The sequence below is a fragment of the Ischnura elegans genome, chromosome 11 (genome assembly GCF_921293095.1).
Source record: "Ischnura elegans chromosome 11, ioIscEleg1.1, whole genome shotgun sequence".
In the NCBI taxonomy this organism is placed as follows: domain Eukaryota; kingdom Metazoa; phylum Arthropoda; class Insecta; order Odonata; family Coenagrionidae; genus Ischnura; species Ischnura elegans.
Genome location: NC_060256.1, coordinates 43021440 through 43046710, shown reverse-complemented (window position 1 = coordinate 43046710; position 25271 = coordinate 43021440). Strand labels below are relative to the sequence as shown.

Here is a 25271-nt window from a genome sequence, read left to right as displayed (position 1 = left end):
ATTTTAAAATTGGAGTAACAAGTGCTGTTTTCTTGGCGAAAAAAATATTCCACTGAAGTATATCGGTTGAATAATTTACTGCGGGGGATGGAGAACCTTGATGGTATCCGCGGTTGGGCATAGAAAGAGTGATCCGGGGTCATCAGATCCGGTGGCATTGCCATTTTATAATGTAGCGTATTTTAACTTTGGAAGACAACATTTTTTTCTTACCCAAGCTATCGTAATTGAATCTTTTTTTACTTTCTTTCGTTGTTGTAATCCGTTTGCGTGATTATAATTTTGCACAGGGTAAACTTACGATAATTAAGAGCAGGCCATGAATTAAACGAAGCATTAAAAAGAGTAGGTACTCATTGAAAATTGTAAATGAACATTTTTTTCGAACTCATCTACATTCTTCATCTACATAATATCCTGTGAGCCATATCTAGGGTGTTTGGCGGGGGGTGATGAATCACCAGCATGCAGCATGCGATTGGACTCCCACATGCACACCACACGGACATAAAAATGTTGCGCATAATTAATACGCACGCATAATAATTTTTATATGATGAATACACTAACGGTGGGTAACGAATTGCAATCAATACCTTTCGTTTTCTTTGAAGAAGGAAACTACCCTTTTTCAAAAATGTTTTCAGCGCTAACCTTCGCAATGACGTTCCCCGTGTGAAATGGAGGAAAAACGTAGAAATTGCTGGAATACGACGTTGGAATTAGAAAAAGGGCTATTTGACCGTATCATACCAATGTGATCTAGCAATTCATCGATTTACGCGACGCAATATTTACTGCGCCTTCGTGCATACGTCAGATTGCGCAATCACGTTCCTTGTGTAAAACGGCCTTCAAACTGCGCATTGGCGTAGCTATGGGGGTATCTAGGAGTCCCTAACCCCGAAGTATAAAAACATATGCAAAAAAATGAAGTAAGCGTTTAGTAGGGAAAGGTCTACTAATAATAAATTATCATGCCTTTGTTAAAAAAAGGTTTGTACTTTTGTATCAGAATTAAAAAAAGTATGCCCGTTGGATTAAACAAAAAAATAATAAAGAACACAGCATTGAAAAATCATGAATTTACAGAAGATTTCTTTGAAAATTGATGTTTTCCGATAGTAAAATGGGTTAAAATTAGTTTAAAACCATCGAAAAGGTACCATGTTTTTAAAAAATGTCCTCTGGATCCCCCACTCGTACGAAATTTCTGTCTCCGACTGCGAGTATAAGTACAATCAGATATCCTTCGTCGTGAGCCCGCAAGTGCGTGACTCCTCCGCTAGGTGTCACCGTGAGGAGGTTTTTCTCCCTGCAGCATGGCTCTCGCCGCCTCGTAAGCACCGACATACCCCTTACCACACTCTCCCTGATTGTCCCGCTACCCATTCCACCCTTTTCAGCTCTTCACACATTTACCGGCCGCAAAAGAACAACCCCTCACTCCACTACCGTAAGCATTCCCCTGCTTTACCCCATCACACCTCCCACCCCCTCAACCTACCACTCATTCGCTCAGTCAATGCATTCCATTCTACGCCCCTTTTCACACCCGAGGACAAAAGAGAAGCTGGTCGCGGGGGCGGTGGAGCTTCAGCCAATGAGAGACGCCGCCATGAGCGGAGGAGGCGGCGCGCGCCGATCCTATTGGATCCCCCTCGCCAACCCCGCCTACCCCCTTCCTCAATTATCTTGCTGCTTTGGAAGTCTTCCTTTTTTAACTCGCCGCACCGACACGCCTCCCCAGCGCCGCTCTGCGTGACGTCGCGTGCCCCCATTGGTCCAGGTTCCCGCTCTCGGTAAGGCGATGGGGATGGGTGATTTAAGCGGCAGGCGAGGGAGGGTTTGCTGCACGTTTGCCGGCAGTCGCAACTGAAAACTCGCACCGTGTGGCCAGAAGTGGAAGCACGGGTTGAATAGTTCGTTTCTGGTTGGGAGTGAGAACGAGCTTGTGTGTCCTCCAGGAGTTTTGGGTTGTAGCGAGCGGTTCGAGACGGCCTTACAGCTCTCTCCCGAGGCAGCGATAACCGCCGGTGAAGTGACAATCGTGGGAGACCTTTACGGGTCCCTTGAGGGACTCAGCGGTATTCGACTGGCCTTTCGTAAACTTTTTCCTGGTTATTCTTAACCAATTCTTGATCTTACGGTGCACCTTTAGTGGTGCAAGGCAACCTTCCAAAGATGTCTCTGCACCATCATCACCACCTGCACCCCTCGTATCCCCTCCTGCCCCCTCCGCCGTCGGCTTCGTCTGACGCTGACGCCCTGCTGTCCGCGGCTCACCATCATCAGCACCACCAACACCATCATCTTCACCCTCTCCTGAGCGGAGGAAGCAACGAGCACCAGTCTGCCCAGCAGCAAAGCGCGGCACAGCGACAGCACCACGCCGCGTCTCAGGGTCACAGCCTGGCTTCGGCGACCGCCCAGAGTCATGCCTTGCAGCAACAGCAGCAGGCTTCGATGGTCCTTCACCACCAGCATCACCCGGGAAGTGGTGGCGGTGGATCCCAGGGAGGTCACCGGGACCAGCAGGGTGCCCAGGGTGGTGCTGGCAACGCGGGTCAGTCTGCGCACATCAAGCGCCCCATGAACGCATTCATGGTCTGGTCGAGGATTCAGAGGAGGAAGATCGCGTTGGAGAATCCTAAGATGCACAATTCGGAGATATCCAAACGTTTGGGTGAGTGTCTTTCTCGTAATTGACCACTTGTGGTGATAGCTTGGGGGAGGAATTGACAAGGATTTTAGGCATGGTCACACCTTACAGTAACACGTGCAAGTTGTGTGAATACATGAACGATTTTTGAGGAAAGAAACATGTACGAATGCATGAACCGTATTAGAAATGCTTCTTATTTCTGCTCATACGTTCGTACAAGTTGGGTGATTACACGGCGAATTCTTGCGTTCATATTTGTAGATGTCAACTTGTACATGTTAATGTATTGTGTAACAAGGCCTTAAGAAAATCATATGTTATCCAGTTTTTTTTGTAAACGCGCAAAGTTATCACATGCGTCTTATTTTGTGTGGAATTATTTTCCTATTGATGCATTTCATCCATTTTACTGTTGTTGCAGCACTGTTTATAATGTACCCTTCAAAAGGTCTCGTTAGTGTCGAAGATCGACATGTTTTGCTAAAAAGGTTGGAAATGAAATATAGTTTTATGCTATTAATGTGCCTTCATCATGTCTCGTTTCTCTCTTACGTACGTTTCTGTTGGATAGCTTTCAGGAAATTTTCATCATATTTCATTACTCGAGTTATTTATTTCAACGATTTCAGTTAAGTGTGAATTTCCCCGCGAATTAAATTCCGCGCAAATTTTGGCATGATGGCCTCTGGATTTTTAGTGGATGTTAATGACTTATAATCACGGAAGGTTGAAAAGTTTGCTCGTTTCCGACTATTTAGCAATCATAATAATTTTATTTTTATTAACACCCTTCTCGTGTGTAACTCGCAAGCGAAACTGTATTAGGAGATACACCTATTCGAACCTGTTATTGTGAAATATTTTTTAATGCTTTTTCACTACGCTGTTCAATGGTAAAGGGGGGCCGTTTATCATGCTATCATTTTGCCGCGGGATAACGCAATACTTAGCTGAGTATGAATGAAGCCTGCCTTTATACTTACTGGTGATTTGGATAATTGATGTCTATTGAGTTTTGATGCCGGAACGTAGCACCCAATTTGTTTCGTATACTTGAAGGATTTCAATTAGGTTTTCGAGGTCGTTTTGCCTTATTTTATCCCATGAGCATATTACAAATCGCACTCAATCGCGCCTAGGTTTTCTGCTGAGCAAGGACTTTCGAATTCTCTTGATCACAACATTTTCAGCTCTCATTCTATTCACGGACAGTCGTGGGAGCTTATTCATCCCATTTGATTTAACTTGAATTGAGTTCAATCGTTACCCGAGGTAGAGCCTGTTCCAAGTAAAATTAATAAATAACAGGGTAAGTGAAGCGAATACCGTGTACGTGAACAGGATTGGAGGATAATTGAGGCTCGATCATTTAGATTCGTGGTTGGAAGTAAATGGTTGGAGTTAATAAAGGGAGATAGTTGAATCGTGATTCTCGACACTGTGTCTTACGAGATAATTAGGTAAAAACGCCGTTAATTTTTTACGGGGTTAAATTTGGCAAATTTAGTTGTGATCAAATTAGTATTTTAGGGCAGTATATTGACGTTATGGAGCTCGTTCAATATATTAGGGCGAGAATATTCGCTTTACTGCATTGTCGGCACTAATGGGGCAGAGAACGTGAGTATGTGCCTTGGGTTTCGGCCCTTCTGGGCGCAAAAATCACTCAATTAAGGGTGCAAGGCTAGTTGTTATGAGCATTTATTATGACCGTACTTGTTTACGTAGTTTATTCTCAGTTATTGCTTGATCTCTCTAAAGCGTATTCATTCAGATTCAGTGGCGCGCATGGGTAAAATATCACCGTCAATATTCATGCACGAGATCCTTCGTGCCGCCCACGCGACGTGCCGGCGTTTATCTTCCCGTGTCTTCGGTAACTTCCCATTCCTGTTGTTGACCACCTGGTCACGGTCTTTTATGGTTCGAGTTGGCAATGGCTGCCCCTAGATAATATATAAACCTATCAGCTGACCTCGTAAGGCTCATTTAACCGTGTTATTGCATCACGGATATGAGCATGTGAAAGATTTCATATATTGTTTCAGGTAGAAGGGTGAATATAACTATTAAAGTAGAATTGTTCATGAAAAGGCACGAAAGTTTTTTCCACCAGTCATATGTATATATTCAACTCAAATGCGTGTTTCGTTGCTTACAGTACTTGTGACATGAAATGAGTGCGAATAAACGTCGCAAATGATAATTTTGTATGTTACTGGGAAATGTGCCGGCAAATAAATTGTAAGAATAAATTGTTCATGTTGTGAAGCCATTAATTAAGGAATGATTTCAAGTTTAGGAATAAGGTTGGACACCACCATTTGTTCGATCTGAACCTCATTTCTATATTCAAATTTAACACACTATTATTATATAGTGAGAGGGAAAAAGTTACGTATCGCCTAAAATCCATTTGATAAGCAATTTACACGGAGGCTCCTAAACCCCTGATTCCTACGCATGATCTGATCATGTAAAAACTTCAACGATCTGCACCTCATTCATGAAACCTCGGAAAACGTTGTATTGATATCAAAATTGTTTAGATAAGAACATTTTCGTATTATCGCTCTCAGATGATTTTGCAATTTTCCCTATTTGGAGCCGAGCTTTATTCTTGATCTAGATTATGGTCAGCAGTTTCAACCAAATCATCACAAGAAGTACACGCTATGACATGGATCGATCAGTTGTCACACTCAGTTTAACCGGCAAAAGATGCGGTACTTCAAATTGATCTAAACATCTACATAATACGCTGCGAGCCACCCCTAGGGTGTTTGGCAGGGGGTCTTCTATCACCAACGTGCAGCATGCTTCAGTACCGCCATATAAAACCGCAAGGTCATAGAAATACTACACAAATGAAGAAAATATGCCCGCATATTCATGCAGAGACAAAACTTGGCTACGGTTAGTAATTCCTAGAGCAAATCAATGCAAGGTTAGAACTAAGGAAAAATAAATATATGCAATAAGTCGTCCAAGCGAGTGACGCCATTAATTATATTAATGGAAACACCGTTGCTATCCTTAATAGTACGTGGGAAGAATGACATTTCAAATGTCTCTGTTTTGCAGTGTATTTCTTTCATTTTCTTCTCATGATCACGTCTACCATAGTACGACGGTAAACGAAGGATACGATTCACGTCGCCTGAGAAATATCTTCTTCGAATTTACTATACTTATAGCCTAATAGCCTATACTTCGATCTACGCTCCTTTGAAGATTCCTGACCTAACTCCCTTAGCATACTGGAAACGCTACACTTGGTCGTAACGCCTCGATATGAATCTGGCCGCCCTGCGATGTACCCGATTGATTTCGGCTATCACTCTTACTTCATGATTGCCCCACACGAATGTAGCATATTCTTGGTGAGGCCTCATCAGAGTCAGGTAGCTTATCTTGGCCTATTTATTTTGGCTTAAGTTATTGTTTATATTAGTTCGGGTTGACCAATTGGCCAGGGAAGTATTATTTTGCTTGTAAGAGTCTTCTCGTGGTCACGTCTACCATAGTACGACGATATATGTAGGATATGATTCAGGTCGTCGGAAAAAATAAAATGATTCTGGCCTATGCTGCGATCCACGCTGCTGTAATGATTCCCATCTTTCTGAAAGATATTTCCGATAAAATAGAATGGAATTCTGAAATACTACGGACCATTTCATGCGGGCAAATTAGCTGTGACATTTCCCCAGCTCAGTGTATACCCCATGCGGTACACGGTTCATCCCCGATTAGCATCTTCTCGTGCGCAAACGGCAAATACGACCACACTCTGCAGCCACACGAGAGATCTTTGACTTGGGGGTACACCCGGTTGCCGCCGCTCTCATTGAATATCAATGAGGGGCACTTACGCAAAAACCAGGGGTAATGAAGGCCGTGTCACGGCACGCGAAAACCCTTTACCGATGCGGGCGGGGTTTGGCGAGGTGAAAAAATATTCAGCCACTCTACATTCGTTACTTCAAGGGGCTTCAATGAAAGGCACCCGCTGTCAGGAGGGGAGGTTTGTAGTTTACGTGCCTACTTACCCTCTTCAATCTACTCACTCATTCTCCACCGAGAACAGCGCCAAAATGAGACATTTTCTCCTTTGCGATTTATTAGGCCTTTATTTTGCATGCCCGTCAGTTAATCACCGACACAATTCTACATCTACACAATAACCTGCGAGCCACCTCTAGGATGTTTGGCAGGGGGTGATAAATTCCAGTGCGCAAGATGATCTTCACATTTACACTTCATAAAAATGTTACGCATACTAACAAATTTTATGTCCACATTCATGCGAAGGCAACACTTCGCAAGGGTTTGTAATTTCACTGTAAATCCATGCTAGGTTAGCACAATGGAAAGGTAACAACATACAATGAGTTGTCCTAGCGAGTGACGATATTAATTTTATAAACCTAGACATGGTTAATATCGCTTTCAGTATGAGAAAGGAATGACCTTTTACATCTATCCGTCATACAGTCTATTTTCCCCATTTTCTTCTCGTGGTCTCAGCTACCATAGTTCCACGGTAAACGAAGGATGTGTTTCACGTCATCTGAAAAATGTATTCTCTTAATTTACCTTCTGGCAATGAGGGGACTTAATCGAAATGCGGTAAGCGTGAATTTCCTTTACACAATTACCGCTCACAATCAGCCGTTGCAACAGTGTGACGTAGCCAAGCCTTTGAATTGTATAATTAGGTTTCCAGGGTTCTCTCTATTCATTGCGTCGCAAAGTGTTCTTTGAAAATAAAGCTCTGTTTCTCCCGATGAAGCACGTGTTGCAATTCAACGTAAACAGCCGTTCATAATTATTTATTTATTTCCATCGCCCCGAAAACAGCTCACAAGGCCATTTACATCGGAGGGTATAACATGAAACAACAACTATCACACACAACCATGCCCTGGATAGGGGCAACCTACCCAGGCGGGACTCGATCCCGCGACCTTCGGTTTGGCAGGCGAGGACTTTACCCCGCCGCCACCGAGGCCGGCAAAGGCGAGAAAATAAGTTCGGTTGCCTATGTATACGAGCTGTGTTGAGTTTTTAGCGGGTCCAAGTCCATCGAATTAGTGTGTAAGTTAGGTGATATCTTTCTGTGTCGACCGGTGAATTTGACTTCCATTTATAGTATCTTCCTTGTCTTCTATTCCCAACGGGCGAAAATTTTCAGTGCACATTTAACCCGCCTTTTGTATAGCTATCGACTTAACAGCATCAGAAGCAGATGGCAATGCATTGTAACCCTATTACTAGTTATTTTAAGACATTATCCGCCGCCATTATCAACAATTTACAGATATTATTATTCGTTCATCTTCCGCATAGACTTTAATAATTTTAAATACATGCGAATGTAAGCAATCAAGTACGAAGAAGGAAATCCACCACCTTGCTTGCTTTTGAGTCCCTCGTTTATCTAATTAATTGATAAACGACTTCATGTTCAACGCTGAATACATGGTGTCCGTTAATTTCGGCATATCAAATTCTTTCCCTGTAAACATTTGTTGCAACCCTAGTCAGAAATTCTCATATATGCGATGATGAATTCATACCACTCCCGTTCCAAATGGAAAGCATATGCTAACCACGTATTTTTTGTTGAAAATGTAGTATCTTATGTATAATTGAAACGTGGGACGAAGAGGCCAAGCCATTTGCGGTTTATTTCCTTCTTGACTTCTTCGAGTTAAATCGTGGATTTTCACATTATAATCGTCGTTTTTGGATTATTTTTTTTTAATACTTCGTAATATCATTCCAGATAATGATCCTTTAAAAAGGCATACGTCTGTTGGCGATGATTGATCTGGTTTTTCTCCCGCGTTTTTTCCCACTTGCAAAGGAACTTCATTTGACGGAAAATGTTTAGGAGTTTGAAAGTGTTAGTTGTTAGTTCGGTGCTGTTTGTCTCCTTCCGCGATCGCGTGACAGAAATAGTGGCTCTCGCTATCATAAACTAGCTTGCACCAACAAATTTCAGTGGAAAATCCAGTCTAATGTAACCATGGTTCGTTCATGCGGGTAGGGAGAACATCTATCAGGCCACTGAGCGCGGAAGAAATGAGCTGTTTCGCGGGATACTGTGCGATCGGTTTCATTCCTTTTCCATCGGCCTCTAGTCGCAATCTTTCGCGGCAATCGCGGTTCCCGGCGTGCGTACTTTATTTGTGCCTATGGTGAAACCGGCACGCCCCTGGCTAATCTACATAATAACCTCTGCCGTATTTGGTAAGGGGTATGTTTACCCACCACGATGCCCTATCATTTAGCCCCAGTTTACACTTAATTATCTGACAGGGTTGACTCATATCCGAGCATCTTCAGTTATATTACGTGGACAAATTAATTAGCTAACCCTAAAACCTTCCTACATCTCGCGTATTATTATTTTAAAAGTTACCTTGTGGTAAATATGTGTCGAATCGCGCCCTCTTTTCGAGTCTTATGCTATCTTTTTTACCAAACTGTAATTAGTCAAAAATAAATCCGTTATCATATTTAGTTTTTTAGGACTAACATAACTGCAGTTTTTCGAAAATTTCCCACGTAATTTTTAAATATAAAGAACAGCTACGTCTTGGTAAGTGCTCGCTTTCGTGTCCTGAAAAATGTTCGATGACAGCGTACTTTTTGAGCGAGTAATACGTCAAGACCAACCAAGCGATAAAGCTACGCCCTCGTACTGCTACAAATTATTTTTTCCACATATTTTTGAACTAAAATGAAGAAGTTTTCTTTTATAGTTGAAGTAAACATGTTCTAACATGTTGTTCTTCCGGGGCTTTTATTTGTTAGAGTATTTCCATTCACAGTTGCTAGTTTGTAGTACTGCATTAGAGTTTTTCTGGACCAAATCAATATTAACTTTTATTTTAATGATAAATATGCCGAAGGAAAGTTAATACTGGACCACATTAATAAACATAGGAAGCGCAACTCCCCCAATCGCATTATCATATACGCTTAAAGAAAATCGATACAGAAAGTATGCTGACGGAAACTTGATACTATCAATATTCTGATATTGTGGGTCGGAAATTTTAATTACTCCCACTAAAAAGACATGCATACCATTAGAATCTGCGCAACGTAATTTTATTTTTATTCAGGGTCCTCGGTCCTCATGATCCAGGTCCGAAGGTGTTTATTGAACTTTCCGACTTAAAAAAATAATATAAATTGATAGCTAAAGTGCCGATATTGACAAAGCCTGACTTCAAACGTATATTTTAATGCAATCGGGGGAGTTAGGCTTCGTATGTTTTCTAATTTGGTCCAGTGTCTATTTTCCGTCAGCATATTTTATGTATCTATTTGCTTTAGATCAAAACTCATTTAGAAGTTTATTTTAATTAATTTCTCTTCAACATTCGCATAGAAATGAAGTAAAACATTTTCATTTGCTAATTTTAAAATTTTTCTCCTTTGAATTATTGAGCTTCTAGCTAGAAAGTTATTAATCAAGCGAGCTCTGTCTGCGATATCAGTTGATCGTTTTATAGTAGAAGTAATCATGTTCTAACCTTTTGTTCCTCCAGGCCTTTTACTGATATCAGAGTAGTCTTATTCCCAATTGCTGGTTCGTATTACTATATTTGAGTTTTTCTGTTCTGAATCGACGTTCACTTTTTTCTCTCTGAGGGAACGGATGCGGTTTGCAAATATAAGTTTCTGCGCTAAGATCTCGCGATTCTTAGTGTCTCCATGAATTATTAGCAGACACGCCTACTGTTCCTCATCAAAGGTGTCTACCATTTGTAATACATCCACTCCGCGCCCCTATTTACTTTGCCGAAAGATTCCAGTGCCATGAAAAGGGGCATAATGGGCTCCGTCCTCAACAATGTGCTGGAATGAGATCCATTACCTTTTTTTGGAGGGAGATCTTCGTATGGATAGCCGCAGATAGGCTGAAGCTATCCAATGCGTTCGTGGTCCAATGCGTTCACTTCCTCTTGCAGCACCCACAGATGCACTTATGTTTGGTATTTAGATGCGTATCTTGTGTATCACAATCCAGCAACAGCCTCTTTTTTTCTCTTGGTCCAAAGCGTAATTCGTGATAATTTTACTCGCCTGCTTTCTTATTCTCTCCCAATGCGATGAATGGATGAGCACATTGGAGGTAAAAGCCTTGTGCTCTTCTAGCTCCTCGTGTTTATTCCCCTCCTTGTCATTGTCGCGCACAAGTTGCCGCCTGGATGGACCCTTTGTGCATCTGCATGACCAACAGTGCAGGAGGAAGGGGGCTGGGCATTCTCCTATTCTCTCTCCCATTGCCTTGTCCTTTTTGCTCCTATCCCTTGTGTTGAGCGCACCCTTGGCCCATTCTTCCCTATTGTTGTTGCTAGCCCACCCCACCCCCCTAGGTCTCTTTTCCCATTGGGATTCCCAAACTCCTTTCACCTGGTCCCAAATGAGTATGGGAGAAAGAAAGGGAGGGGAGGCTGTAAGACCAGGTGGCCGTGTAAAAAAAAGACAGGAGCTGGAAGATACTATGGGGGGTTTGAGTTTAGGAGTGACTGGTAACTGTAGGGTCGCTGAATGGCTTTGGAAGGCCCCAAGTGTGTGTCTTTTTCGAAGGGGGAGGGTTTCTTCCTTCAAGAGTGTTGAGGATTATTTCGCCAGGGTGCCCACGCGGCTTACGGGGTATCCCCACGCGGTGCCGAAATGGCTATGGGACGGATTGTAAGCATCTTCCTCACGGACATTGTTTCCGTGGTCGGAGTTCTGGGAAGGAAGCTGTACCCCCTGCTTGTGTGTAGAATGGCTACGGGTTGGCTTCCTGGATTTTTGCTCACAATAGGGTTTCTAACGGGGTTGAAGAGTGTGGGTTTTTTTGCCACATTTCAAAAGTCCACCCCCATCATAGTGGCTTCCAAGAATGACTAGCGGGGTGGGAAGGGGCTAGGATTCGCGTGCGGCCAGGAAAACCCTGGTGACCCAATGTCATCAATTATCTGCATTCAAGGGGGTAGTGTCTTTTATTTCTACCCTTTTTGTGGGGCGCACCTTGGCTGGTTAAATACTGTAAACATTTAGATGAGCGTTATGCTCAGCAAGTCACGGTTCCCAGTCATATAAGGTTGAATTTTAAATGAAGTTTATACTCATCTACAAATTTCATTTGACTTCCTGGAAATTGTAGAAGAATGCAAGATTCATTTGATTTAGAATAAGCTGATCCTCTGCGAAGTGATCTTCCTAAAAGTTTACATAAAGTTTGTACTCGTTTAAAAATTTCATTCGACTTCCTGAAGATTGTAGAAGAATAAAAGATTCATTTGATTAAGAATAAACCGATCCTCCGCGAAGTGAGAGCCGAGAAAGTACTTAGAATCTTCCTAAAAGTTTACTTACATAACGCTGGCCGAGCAGAATATGTATAATTTCCTGCCTTAGTAGAATACGGCGCCAATATAAACAGCCGGATGAATATAAACAGCCTTCTTAAATTTCCTTAGAATTTTTATTGGTACGACCTGTGCCGACGCTAAGGCGTCATTTTTTAGTACGCCTTAGAGTCAAACCGTTAACAAATTCTGTGGAAATTGCGAAAGTTGTTCATCTTCGTTTCGCATTGTTTTTCACGAAGTGCAAGCCAAATCCTTACGGAATTAATTCTTCGATAATTTTCCCCAGATAATTCAAATTCAGAGTCTATGAGACTTACATAGGACAGAAAAAATACGGCTTAATAGCCTTGACAGTCATTAGGGTGGGCAAACTTTGCGCAAGAGTGACAGCATACTTCAGTTAGACACTGCACAGAGTGGGGGAAGGGATTAAGATAAGGTTTCCCCACCATTTTCCCTATTTGCCAATTTTGAAAAGATTCTCGGAGGTTGAGAGCAGTGGAAAGCGAACGTTAATATAATGGGATAATGAGTGCTTGGGGTAATCCTAGGTACATGCGGGAAAAACCCAAGTGTTTTATCCTCTTCACCCTATTTTCTTCCAGCGTCTGTATTTCGTGGATCATTGAGAAAGCTGGGAACAAATATGCCAGTCATTTGTTTTCTTTCACGTTTATTCTCATATCTATGGCTAACAAATGGGTGTAGTAAAAGCACTATTGTAAACCAGGAAATATAAGGGCATGTATCTAATTTGGCCGTCCCTGCCATTCTCCTTGCAATTTTTCCAATTTATTACGTTCCGATATTCTGTCTATAATATTTGCAATATATTTGCAAATTATTTCTCGTGGTATATGGCTTTCGATTTTCACCTTAGAGAATTAGGCGTATGAACGGTGGTGTAGGTTTTTCCCCTACAGATACACCGTTGCAAGTAGATAATTATGTCAGATAATTATGGATTATTTGGGGGGTGTTTCTGTAGATATTATTGTTGTGATTATATTACGTTCTTGAGTAATTTATGCCAAATTAACCAAACTCTGGTTACGGTATTTGCCAGGTTTCCTCGTTCTGTTTGCTGTGCACAGTTTGTTTGATATTATGAATTTGTTGTTATCATTGTGTAGTTATCAGCGAGAAAGCCCATGTAGGTACTTCTAATTTAAATTTTGCCCAGAAAATTTTAAGGAGGTCCATATCTCCATTCTTGTCTTGTGGTGTATTGTAAATGTGAGCATTATACAACTTTTGTTCGTCGATGACGTCCAAATCGCGGTGTGATAGTATCCGCTCGTGCAATAAGATACGAGGGAGTTCGATGTGTAATGTAACACATTTTTTCTGAAACGGATAGTATTATTCAGTTTTCAAATATACCACGCTAATCCCCTATCTTTTAGCTATACAACAGTATTTTTTAACGTAATCTCCTTTAAAGGCTTGACGACACTTTGATGGGAGGGCCTTGTATGCCTCACACCATCCCCGTAGCGGCGATGAGGAAAAACGCGTTACCCAATTACTTACCTTGCTTTTATCCAGTGCAAGATCACTATAGACATGCTGTAAGCGCCAATGAATATCCGAAATACTCTGTTTTTCCTTCAAAAGAGGAATCACTGCCAGTTACTTGGAACGCACTTCCGTTACAGACGCCATTTTAACAGCTCTGTATAGAGCTTCTTGAATCGGAAGTCAATGCAACTATACGAGATGGAGCGGTAATGTAAGAAAATGTTAAGTTTTTCAGCCAAATTTGTCCGTGAAAAAAATTGTAGCATTACTAATTGAACTCCAATATTTTCATTGCTGGAATGTATTCCATAGCCTCAAAAATAATTCTTATGCGAAGCTATAGATGGTGAAAATGGTTGCACCGGCTTTAATAATTATATTATGCATATTTTTCCGTTCATTTTTCCGTGTATTAAACGGATCTTCATTCACTTTGGAGAGGATTCAACATCGATATAAAATATTAGTAATGGTATTTGTTGTTATTTATTCATTTATTACTATTTTATTCCATGCTAAAGGGCTATATACTGTTTATGGCTGTGTTCTATTTTGGTATGAGTAACATGAAATGGTTGAACGCAAATTCTTTGGGGTTGGGGTTCATGCGTATGTGTTCGTGAGACTAGTTGATTACTAAAACGGTATCATCTAATTTTAGTGCGGGTTGAATGAATGTGTTACTCGTAATTCTCCAATGAATCAATGTTGACGTTCAGGTGAACTCTAGGAATTCAAGGATAATTTTCACAGCAAGTGTAACCGTTATTTATTTGCACGTCTTTTTGCCTATGTTAATGCTTAACGTAAAAAAGAATTTTCCTTGAGAAATCGCAAAAATTTGTCTACTGGCAGGCAAATATGAAAGAGAAGTTCAGTTTTAATGCAATTCATACGGCAATATGCACGATATATTTTTCTTTCTAGTAACCACAGTTATTGCGTTTTTTATAATGAGAGTCATTGTTTATGATTTGTTTGCATCATTTAGTGAAGGTAAACATTATTTTTCCTTCTCCTTCGGAAGAACTCAATTATATTTGTTGCTTTTTGTATCCCCGACAGGTGCCGAGTGGAAACTGTTGAGTGAGGGCGAGAAGAGGCCGTTCATCGACGAGGCCAAGCGCCTCCGCGCAGTTCACATGAAGGAGCACCCAGACTACAAGTACCGGCCGCGACGGAAGCCCAAGGCCATCCACCAGCAACACCACCACGCGCACCCGCTCGGCCCATCCGCGCACCACCAGTTCCACGCGCACCAAGGTGCCGCGGCCGCAGCAGCGCACCACCACGCCCTCAAGACGGCCTTCCCCTCCTTCCCGCTCCCCGCATATTTCCCCACAGTCGACCCCTTAGCCGCCTACCTCCACCACCACCAGCAACAACAACAGCAGCAGCAGCAACAACAACAACAGCAGCAGCAGCAGCAACAGCAATCTCAACAGAGCCACCAGCAGCAACAGTCTTCGGCGGGCATCACCAGTGCCAACTGTCTCCGGCAGCGAGACGACGGCAGTGTTTCTTCGCCTTCCTCCTCGCCTTCAGCCTCGCCCTCCTCGATACCCAAGCACCACCACCACCGCCTCTCCGCCGCCTCCGCCTACACACCGCCCCTGCCGCCCCCACCTCCCCCCGCAATCCCTCCGTACTTCGGCTCCGCATTCGACGCCGTGCACCTCTCCAAGCTGATCCAGGCCTCGTCCGCGGCTGCCGGAGTGTCCTCGACATCTCCGACCACGTCCACATCCGCGACGCCATCGACGCCTTCCGATGGTTCCCAGCACCAGGGACAACAACACTCGCCCGCCGCCGTGGTCAGCTCGTTTTACTCCTCGGTGTATTCGGGCGCGGAGGGCGGCAAGTCCACAGCCTCCTCTTCATCTTCCTCCTCATCGCCTCCGGCTTCCCCCTTCCAGCCGCCCCTGTCCGCCGCCGCCCTGTTCCACCCTTCGGCCGCCCCCAACCCCACGTCCATCCTGTATTCCAACCCCGCGGCTGCAATGGAACAGCTCAGGAGGCCAGTTTCCGTCATCTTCTAATATGACGGATGCGGGAACGTGGAGATTTCAACGCCATGGGTTCAAAGCCTACTGTTCAGCTAGGATCTCGAGGGACGTAAGGTCTTATACACAAGGTCATGTCTTGCAGAAGGCATGTCTCTCCATCTTCATTTTCTGACTCCCATACCGTCAGCCTGTACATTTTATTTGACCGAGTCGGCCTGTTTTTGTCTGGTTTGGGTAGTTGAGGAGATACGGTTTTGTAATCTTCTAAGAGGAAAGTGATGGAGATGTGGTGACTTTGAGACTTATGCGAGTGTTAAGGGAGGCTCGCTGGAGAAAAATTTGCTCCCGTGACATAGGTATGGACCTCCTTTTGCCTAATTTTTTTGCAATCATCGGCGTGTTAATGCAATTGCAGTTCATCGTTCTCGTTTGCATCTGGCAAGGGAGGCTGGGGACTTCAAATTCATGGAGCCTAGTGTTATAGAAGGCTCGCCAGAGAACTTGTCTTCAGTGGTGTTTGCATCAATCTTCGTTTTCATTTCAACTGCAAAAAATCTTCTGCGTCGAATTGAAGTTGGACGTTGCGGGCCTTAACTCACCCGAGTTTTGGTTCTCATAGTTACTGATCAGACACACTCACCCATTGCAAGGGTGTACTACGATTTGTCTTGTGGTCGGTATGTACGATGGTCTTCATAAATAATATGATTGTACCCAGATATTTACAACTAAGACCGTTAAAATTTCACCGGAGTTAAAAAAGTGTGTGAAGTCTGTATTTAAGTTATTGTGATATGCAAAGTTGATGTTTGTACGTGTACAAAGTTTTCTGCTGAGGAAGTTAATTTTCAGCCCAGAGATCTAATGAGCAAATAAAGGACTGCTAAAATTTCCAAGTTATTCCAAGAGAATGTTGGTGTTATTACTTCATCAAGTCTTTATCCTCTGAGCAGTCTGTTAGCATCCCAAAGTCATGTAGATCCAGTGTAACGATTAGCTAATAACATAGTTTCTCAGTGTCTTGCCCCTTCACCTGCTTTGCTTAAATTACAAGCGTAGAAGCTTTGTTATATTGAACTGTTATTTATTTATTTAAAGTGTGATAAATGAGTAAATGCTATGATTTGCTTCAAACATTCTTCCAGAAATTTTGTAGTAATTGCTTCTTCATTGGGAAAGATTTGGTTTTGATAAGTGTTTAATTTGGAACTTCCACAGTTGTAATGCTTTAAAGTATGTTTGTTGTTGTTTCACGAATATTTCTACCAAATCTCAAGCAGAATTGTGTATGTTGTAAATAGTGGAAATCGTACTCAGAATGCACAACAATCCATTATTTCATCAATGAAAAATATTATAAGGCACTAATCCTCTCATGTATAATCACAGTTGAGCATTTTAGGCGAAGATATGCTGCATATGTATTGTGATATGTGATCTCATTGATTTTTCTGATAGATTCCATGATTAACAGTATTTCCATGTTATTTAAAAGCCATACCACTGAGTGGAGCATTTTTTGTATGTGAGTAACTTTTGAAAATCTGGCTAAGTCCTCAGTGTGTTCATTCAGTCCATTAAGCCTATGAAGATTAAGGCTTTTTCTTGATCATATTTATCATCACTTATCATCAACTGTGTCTAATTAATATATTTTGTATCTCATTGTGTGTATAAATACTGTACAGTTTGTTATTTTTAAAGTAATAATTATTACGAATGTGATATCTGAGTTGACATAAAATGTATAGAACTGTGTTTTTGTTTCCGAGATAATTGTGAAAAATACACTGCATTCACCATTACTTTCATCTTTTCATTAGTACCTTGTTTCTCCTAGTAAGCCGCGTGATATGGAACTCCGTTGCTGAGTCTATTTCAGAGTAGGTGTCATTACCAGATCAATCGAAGGATTCTCTACATCGGATCCTCTGGGTTTATGATGATAATTAATAATAATAATTGTGCATGTTAATCTTTGCGGGAAAACTTCATTCCTACTCAAAAGATATTCGTAATATGCGACCGGATTCCGTTGAGTTTGGAAAACCAAAGCGTGCTTGCTAGTTCTACGCGTTCAGTAACCTCGTATAACGATCCAATATCCTAGTAATATCTTCAATTTAGCATTTCGGGTCAATAGACACTGTATAGTGTGCATAAAACAAAGATTTTAAATAATTAAGTTTCAAACAACATGAAATATCCATTGGTATCACCGAGTCTCCAAGCCTCCGCGTCGCGGAGTTGGGACGTGAAGCGCGATCGAAAAATTGCGTTCATTTTTGCAGCTGCAAACATTTTTCCTAGATTTTGGTTTATACTCTAAAGCTATCCTCAATTAAGACTCTCAGTAAAAATTGGAGAACTATTATTTCTTAACCTAAAGATAATGTCTACTTTATGTCAGGTTTTACCATAAAAATGGAGCCGCCATTTTGCTACATTATGCCACATCGATATCAACCAAAATATTTAAAAATAATGAAAAATGTAGATGAAGTACCATATTACTGTAATATGTTTTTTACTTCACTTAAATCCTTCCAAAACTCTACGAGCAGCTTAACTTCAATTTTTTCGAAGAAAAATGAGATCTGGCGTGTTTTTGGAAATTTGGTAGTGTTTGGCCCTCTGCATCTTAGCAACGGATGAGATCTATGAAAAACAAGTTATTGTTTCATGATTATCAATTATTTTTGAGCATATGCGTCAAGTTTCAAGTCTCTACCTCAAAAAACGCTATTTTGGACTATTGTCCGGCTTTTTCCGATTTCGGACCACTGTGCGTCGATCACGATTTTCAACCCTTTGCGGTCCAATTTTTAAAAATTCAAGTGGTCTAAGGCATATTTGATTGTTTACCAGTAAAATGTTCATATTTTATTGTTTGAATTAAAAATCCACTGGTTGTAATATTATACATACTCAATCAAAGAGTTTAATCTTCGAAAAATTTCGAATTTTGATACCTCTTGAAACAATTCTCTTGTATAATCGCAGCGCCTTGAGATGTCGAGCTTTACTCGACGTTGCACCCGATCCTAGTGCAAGGCCTGTTGAGCCTCCCTCGACGTTGGACCGCTAAGGGTTGCTGAATTCAACGTCGTTACTCACGTGAACGCTAGTTTCCAAGCTAATTTACGAGCGATATTACTATCAATGTTTGAACTAACTATGCGGGTTGCGTATGGAGATTGGCAAATGTCCTATACTCATGTAAGTATTTTAAGTAGCCTAACTTTTTCATAACAAGTAATTCACTTAGGCCATTATTATAAGTAAACAAACTATTTCTCACATTCATAAAGCACTAATGCACAACTGATTTGTTCCATTATGAAGGCATAGCCTAAACTACAGATGAAGAGGCATTGAGTTTTCAAGATGCATTCCTTTGGTCATCTAAATGTGCCATAAGAAATGATTATGGCTAAAATAATTTTTAGGTTTTACTAGCCCTATTACTGTGTACTTCTTATAAGCGCAGGAAGCAAACTGCTGAGAAGCAATTCAACCATGATATCCTCAAAACATTCCCAGATTAAGAAATACTGAAGTAGCGGCAGGATATTTGCGAGAAACATTTCTAAGGCGATCCCTTATAGACAGGTCAGTGAAAACATACGATCGAGAGCCACATGTGTAAGTACCATTTCATGATTTTCATGGAATGACAAGGGGAGCTCCTACTGCTCCTTAATCACATCCACTGCGCAGCATTAGCTCTATCAAATGAACTAATATCTTTAAAATAGCGTTGCTTTTGCCTGTTTTTTGATGCTAACTCCTGTATATTTAATACTATTAAGAGTTCATTTAATTTCAAAAGTATTCCTTCGCAAATATTTAATGTATGACGAGGGTTTCGATAGAAGACGGGACTTTCTTGTTCCAAACTCGCCCAACAAAGACGTTTTATTATTATTAAGGTCTGGTTACAGGATACAATGAAACGCACGAATTTGAGAACTATTTCGGGGAAACGTATCACATACTCATAGCAAATTGAGGTAAAGACACAAACCATGAATTTGGACAAGTAAATAGATAGAGCTTGAAAATGTGCAGCCACTGTTTTCTGTACATGTATTAAGATAGGTGCTGGTTTTCCATCGGTTGATCTGCTCTCGAATGAAACCGATTTTTCCATTTATAGGTAAACGATTATTCGGTGCAATTACACGATCGTTCTATTACACATTAACCTCTTCGCCTCGATTTATCCAGTAACAAGACCCTAAATGTCTGTTTGACGAAAGCCTCATAACACATTGATTCACATTCATCATCATCATTAGTCAACAATCCTAAGTAATGAAAATGAAAAAGCAGGAGCAATTTTCATTACGTCACGTTTCCACTCCATCTCGCCTGAAACCTCAGACTACCAACAATCCTAAGATTGGTTTGACGCAGCTCTCCATTTCTCTCTCCTATCCGCTAATCTCTTCATAGCTACATATTTATTCTCTTTTACATCCTTTATAACCTGTCCTATATAACTCATTCGAGGCCTTCCCTTGCCCTTTTTCCCTTCCACTTGTCCTTCAACGATTGTCTTCATCAGACCACCGTGCCTCAAAATGTGGCCAACTAAGTTGTCCCTTCCTCTGCTTAATGTTTTTAGGAGGCTTCTCTTTTCTCCCACTCTCCTTAGCACTTCCTGGTTACTCACACGGTCAATCCATTTAATCTTCATCATTCTTCGGTAGCACCACATTTCGAATGCTTCCACTCTTGACTTCTCTGCTGCTGTCAACGTCCAAGCCTCGCTAAACAGCAAAATTAAGCATAATGGTCTCTTTGTAAATAATCACGCATGCATGTATTTGATTTGTACATACATGGCATCGCGGTGGCGAACATAATGGCCACGATCTCAGAGTAAACATATACAAAATCATTGAAGTCAGCTGCGCAAAAGCTCACTGGCGAGTTCAACGATGAAATGTCAAACTCAGTAGTATTATGGGTTATCTACATCTGCATAATATCCAGCGAGCCACGAAACATTCGTTTTTCTACCGCATTGTGTGTTGAACACACTCCATCCACACATTGACCGTTTTTACTTCCATTGAAATCCTTTATAAGCCTATTGGCTATCTTATCTATCACCGAAGTAGCTTGTAGGTGCAGATTCTTGTTGCCTTTTTTCTGTAAAATTATTCCTTGTTTACGCTAATTATATTGCTTATTTGTCCTCTAATTTATGTATTGTTAGCTGGCCACTATAAAATGGCCGCTGAATGCTGTATGCAGTTCTATTTCATAAAAATAAACATAAATATAAAATACTTTAAAATATTGGAAAAAGTGGATCGCATTGCACTCATCACCGCGTCATGGATGTTTTTGTAAACAGGTTCAATTCGACCGCAGTGGCAACAGAAATAAGCCTTATGTGGGATGGAATTGGGCATCATCTATGCAATCCCCTTGACACAAACCCTAACCGCCCTGATTATTAGAAAAACCCGTCAACCTTGGGTAAGAGGAATACACTCTCCTCACTCCAGGCTCCGTGTATTGTCCCTAACAATAGGGTGGTTTGCTATTTTTTTTAACTGCCCAAATTGAAAGATTATTACTCCTGGAGTATGTATTGTATGCTTTTAGATTTTTAAATTTCGATATCAATATTTCGTGATAAATGAAAAGTGAAAATGTTCAAGTACGCGAAAACGCGACGGCTAAGTATGAATGCTGGTTAAAGCCCATGTGACGTCATCCTGGCTCCGGCTGCCACCGTGTGAGGTCACCTTGATGCTAGGCTATGAGAGCCGATACGATGCAGGCTATTAGCCGGTAGAAGACCATCCTACTAGCAGGTAGCGCTCGGCTTAAATAAGGATTATAATCCTATTAATATAATCTAATTAATGATCAATACCCTATCAAACGAAGGATACTTTCCGACCTGAGGAAATTTTAATAGGTGATTATTAAGAAATGTTTTCCGTAAGCTCTGCGCCTCATACATGCATTGGTAATCTCAGGCGATGTAAAACTCCTGACAACTCGTTTAGCATCTAAGTCCCTGTGACGTCACGCGGGGTGGCATCGCATGGGCGCCAATCTGGTCTTTTTCAAATGTGGTTAAAATTTATCATTAGCATTCATCTAAACAGGAATTCTAAAACCAAATAGTTTATACGAATCGCAATCAATGCCCTTCGTTTTCTTCGATGAAGGAAACTGCCCTAGTCCACTTCCCTACGTTTCAGCCTCAAACCCTCAGCCATCTCCATTAAAACAACTCACTACCCCTCCGATCGAAAACGAGCCCCCATCCCTTGTATTTGAAGGGAGCCACCTCAGTCAAAAGGGCCACTATATTCATTTTTCAATCATGCTCGGTACCCATTCATTCGCGACACTATAACCCGAGGGCATTATGGAATGGCGGAAACGACGAGGTGGGCGGGGTATAGAAGAGGTAAGGGGTGAAACGAATTCTGAAAAAGGGGATTAATAAAATCCGAAGATTCATCTACATCTACATAATACCCTACGAGCAACCTCTAGGGTGTTTGGCAGGGGGTGACTAATCACCAACATGCAGCATGCAAGAGGACCGCCACCTGCACCCCGCACGGTCATAGAAATATTACGCATACTAGCAAAATATACATGCATATTCATGAAAAAACCTACCATTGTTTAGTAATTCCTATACTTAGTATATTCAAGAGTGATGGAGATGAATTTTTCATATTGAAAGAAATACAGTAAAACTCTCTCATAACGAATTTCTGGGGACCATCGTTCAATTTCGTTATACACAGGAATTCGTTATATCTCTATGTATATTTATATGAGGATGTCTGTTTTTCTGTCCACTATGCGTTTTTATACGACTGCACTAATTGCAACAGAAATTAGTTGGTACGCACATCTCATGCCCCCAAACCCAGTAGTTACACTTTAGATTTCATCCGGGGAGCCCATCGTATCGTTTATCTTTTTTTCATAACAATTTCTAACGTCTCGTCATACCAACTTCTGCGGTTTGTCATCCTGCCAGGTAGGCACTCCCATTCACTATCTCAAAAGGGAAACAAAACTCAAGTGATACTACTCTTACGAATTTATCCTCTTGGTGCAAAACTTTTTGCTGGGGTATGAGTTCACAAGACGTTTTTGGTCTACACACTTTTTTACGCAAATCGACCAATGTTGTGGGTGGAATTGGGTGGATGCTGATCCCGTGTCCATTACAAGGAAATCATTTTTACCACTGTTTACGCTCCAGCGTGCCTAAATATCCTTCTATGTGACCATGAATTCCAAGTTCCAAGATTCCTTATAGACTTCTATGGGTACTATCTTTCCTGAGCAACGCCGGGTGGCCTGCTAGGTCGTACTAGAGGATTTTGCCCTATGCATCACAGGATTGTCGTCTAATATTCCGTACATAGACTTTATTTTAGCAACAGATCCGTAAAAATTAACCATCGTCCAACCCTTTCCATTAAAGGCTGCAAACGGAAGGCTTTTAAGATGAAAGGCAGAACTAAGTAGTGATGACCCCACGTAAGAACAAGGAACGGTTAAGTAGCAAAATTCCAATCGTGGCATTACACTAGCTTTTAGCAGTCTTACGTTCTGATTGGCTAAAGGACGATGCCAGCTATGGTTTCAGCTCCGGAAAAAAACGCGTGAAGTGATGAAAATCCCATCCCTCGAGCCATCGCGGAAAGTGATCACGAGAATGATGAAGATAAAATGGATCGACGGAGTAAGTAACGAGGGATAGCTGAGAAGAGTGGGAGATGAGAGGAGTCTCCTGAAAACTTAAGCAGAAGACGGCATAACTTAGTTGGCCACATTTCTAGGCATGATGTTCTATTGAAGACTATCGTTGAAGGATAAGTGGAAGGGAAAAAGGGCAAGGGACGGCCCCGAATGAGTAACATAGGACAGGTTATGGAGGATGTAAAAGAGAAGAAATAGGTCATTATGAAAAGGCTAGCGGATAGGAGAGAGGAATAGTATAAATAACGTCGTACTTATTTCACAAGCGAAGTTAGGACTAGATAGTCCTTTGTTAAATAGACTTGTTGAACAATCACATGCATCCATGCCCTGGATGGTGGTCAAATCATCCTGGCGGGATTCGAAGCCGCGACCTCTAGGCTAGCAGTCGGAGACTTTTACCCCGGCACCACCGAGGCCGGCGGCGCTGGGGAAGAAATGGAGAGCTGCGTCAAACCAATCTTAGGATTGTTGAGTAATGATGATGAGCTAGCACTTATGAAGAAGTTATAAGACGAGTTGCTCACATAAATTTTGGCATATTACTTTTCCTGACATAATTTTTCAATTTCGTTAATTTGAGTAACTTAAGAGAATATGAAGTTGAGAACTATTACCTGCAGAATTGGACATTGCATTGCCAAAAATATTTCCGTACGAATTCTAAAAATGCTTAATAAGCCTTATAGTATTTTGGACTATCACCATGTCCGCTCAAAGCGTTTCGAAACAATAGGGTGGTTTCCCATTATTTTTTATTGCCTAAATCGAAAGATTATTACTACTGGAGTACGTATTTCACGCTTTTAGATTTTTAAATGACGATAAATGACGTCTTCAAAAGAAAATATGTGACCTTGAAGTTAAAATTAACAAAAACGAACAAGACTGTAAAAGAAACGTTCTTGAAATTCGTGGCGTCCCGGTTAACACCGGTGACAGTTTAACCGGTACAATCCTAAAGCTAGGATCGGTATTAGGTGTCCAAATGAAACCTGAAGATATCGACCAAGTTTTCAGACCGCGCCCCTCTCACAATCCGGAAGGTCTTACCAGAATCCCTCCTATTGTTGTTCGTTTCACAAGACAACTTATTAGAGATGAGTTAATAAACAAGCGACGAACACGCAGGGATCTCAATACCCGAGACCTTGGCATGGACTCCTCCAGCCCAATATACGTAGATGAGTCACTCACAATGGTCAACAAAAAGCTGTTTGCGTTGACGAGAGATTTGAAGAAAGCTGGAAAAATCAAGTTTGCCTGGGTTAGGGGTGGGAATATTCTGGCAAGGAAAGAGACGGGATCCCCCGCAAAAGTTATTTGTAAAGAGGAAGATCTTGATCATTTTTTATAGATACTCAAATAAGGGTACCAGTACAATTACCAGTAACATCCACCTCGCATGAGGAAATGAGAATTTCTCATGTCAACGCCCAGTCATTGATTGCTCACATCGATGATTTCAGACATTACTATTGTACAAACACTTTTCATGTAATCGGTGTGAGTGAAACGTGGTTAAACGAATCAATTGACTCTGTAATGGTTTCCTTACCTGGGTTTGTACTATACCGAAATGATCGTGCAGGAAAACGAGGAGGAGGGGTCGGCATATATGTACACTCATCATTAAAAGTCAAAGATTTGGGTCGATCTGCTAATGTAATTGATAATCAACTGGAGTATATCTCTCTTGAAATTAGCGGTCCATATTCAAAATTATTAGCGACTGTTGTATACAGACCACCAAAGACAAATGGGTTGCCCGAACTCGAAAGTTTTCTTGTTAATACTGTTCCTAGTTATGTAAATCGAGTTGTCATGGGTGACTTCAACATCAATCTTTTAAAAGAAACAGCTGATAAAGATGCCTTCCTTAACCTATTACAAGTGTGTGGTTTGAATATTGTGCCAACTATGCCAACCTGT

General features: G+C 41.4%; 1 protein-coding gene across 1 annotated transcript; it reads left to right on the top strand.

Annotated features, from left to right (window-relative positions):
- The first annotated feature begins 1854 nt into the window (after nt 1-1854).
- On the top strand, nt 1855-17383 carry LOC124167982 (transcription factor Sox-2-like). Its single transcript, XM_046546062.1, has 2 exons — nt 1855-2686; nt 14638-17383. Exons 1-2 carry the CDS (start codon nt 2185-2187, stop codon nt 15609-15611), a joined length of 1476 nt encoding a protein of 491 aa, XP_046402018.1. The 5' UTR covers nt 1855-2184; the 3' UTR covers nt 15612-17383.
- Nucleotides 17384-25271: the final 7888 nt, after the last annotated feature.

What these genes read in the sequence shown, in the direction of transcription:
- LOC124167982 (XM_046546062.1), top strand. Translation starts at nt 2,185, where the DNA reads ATGTCTCTGCACCATCATCACCACCTGCACCCCTCGTATCCCCTCCTG. An exon ending in GGAGATATCCAAACGTTTGG is followed by an intron (nt 2,687 to 14,637) that starts GTGAGTGTCTTT and finishes TATCCCCGACAG; the next exon opens with GTGCCGAGTGGAAACTGTTG.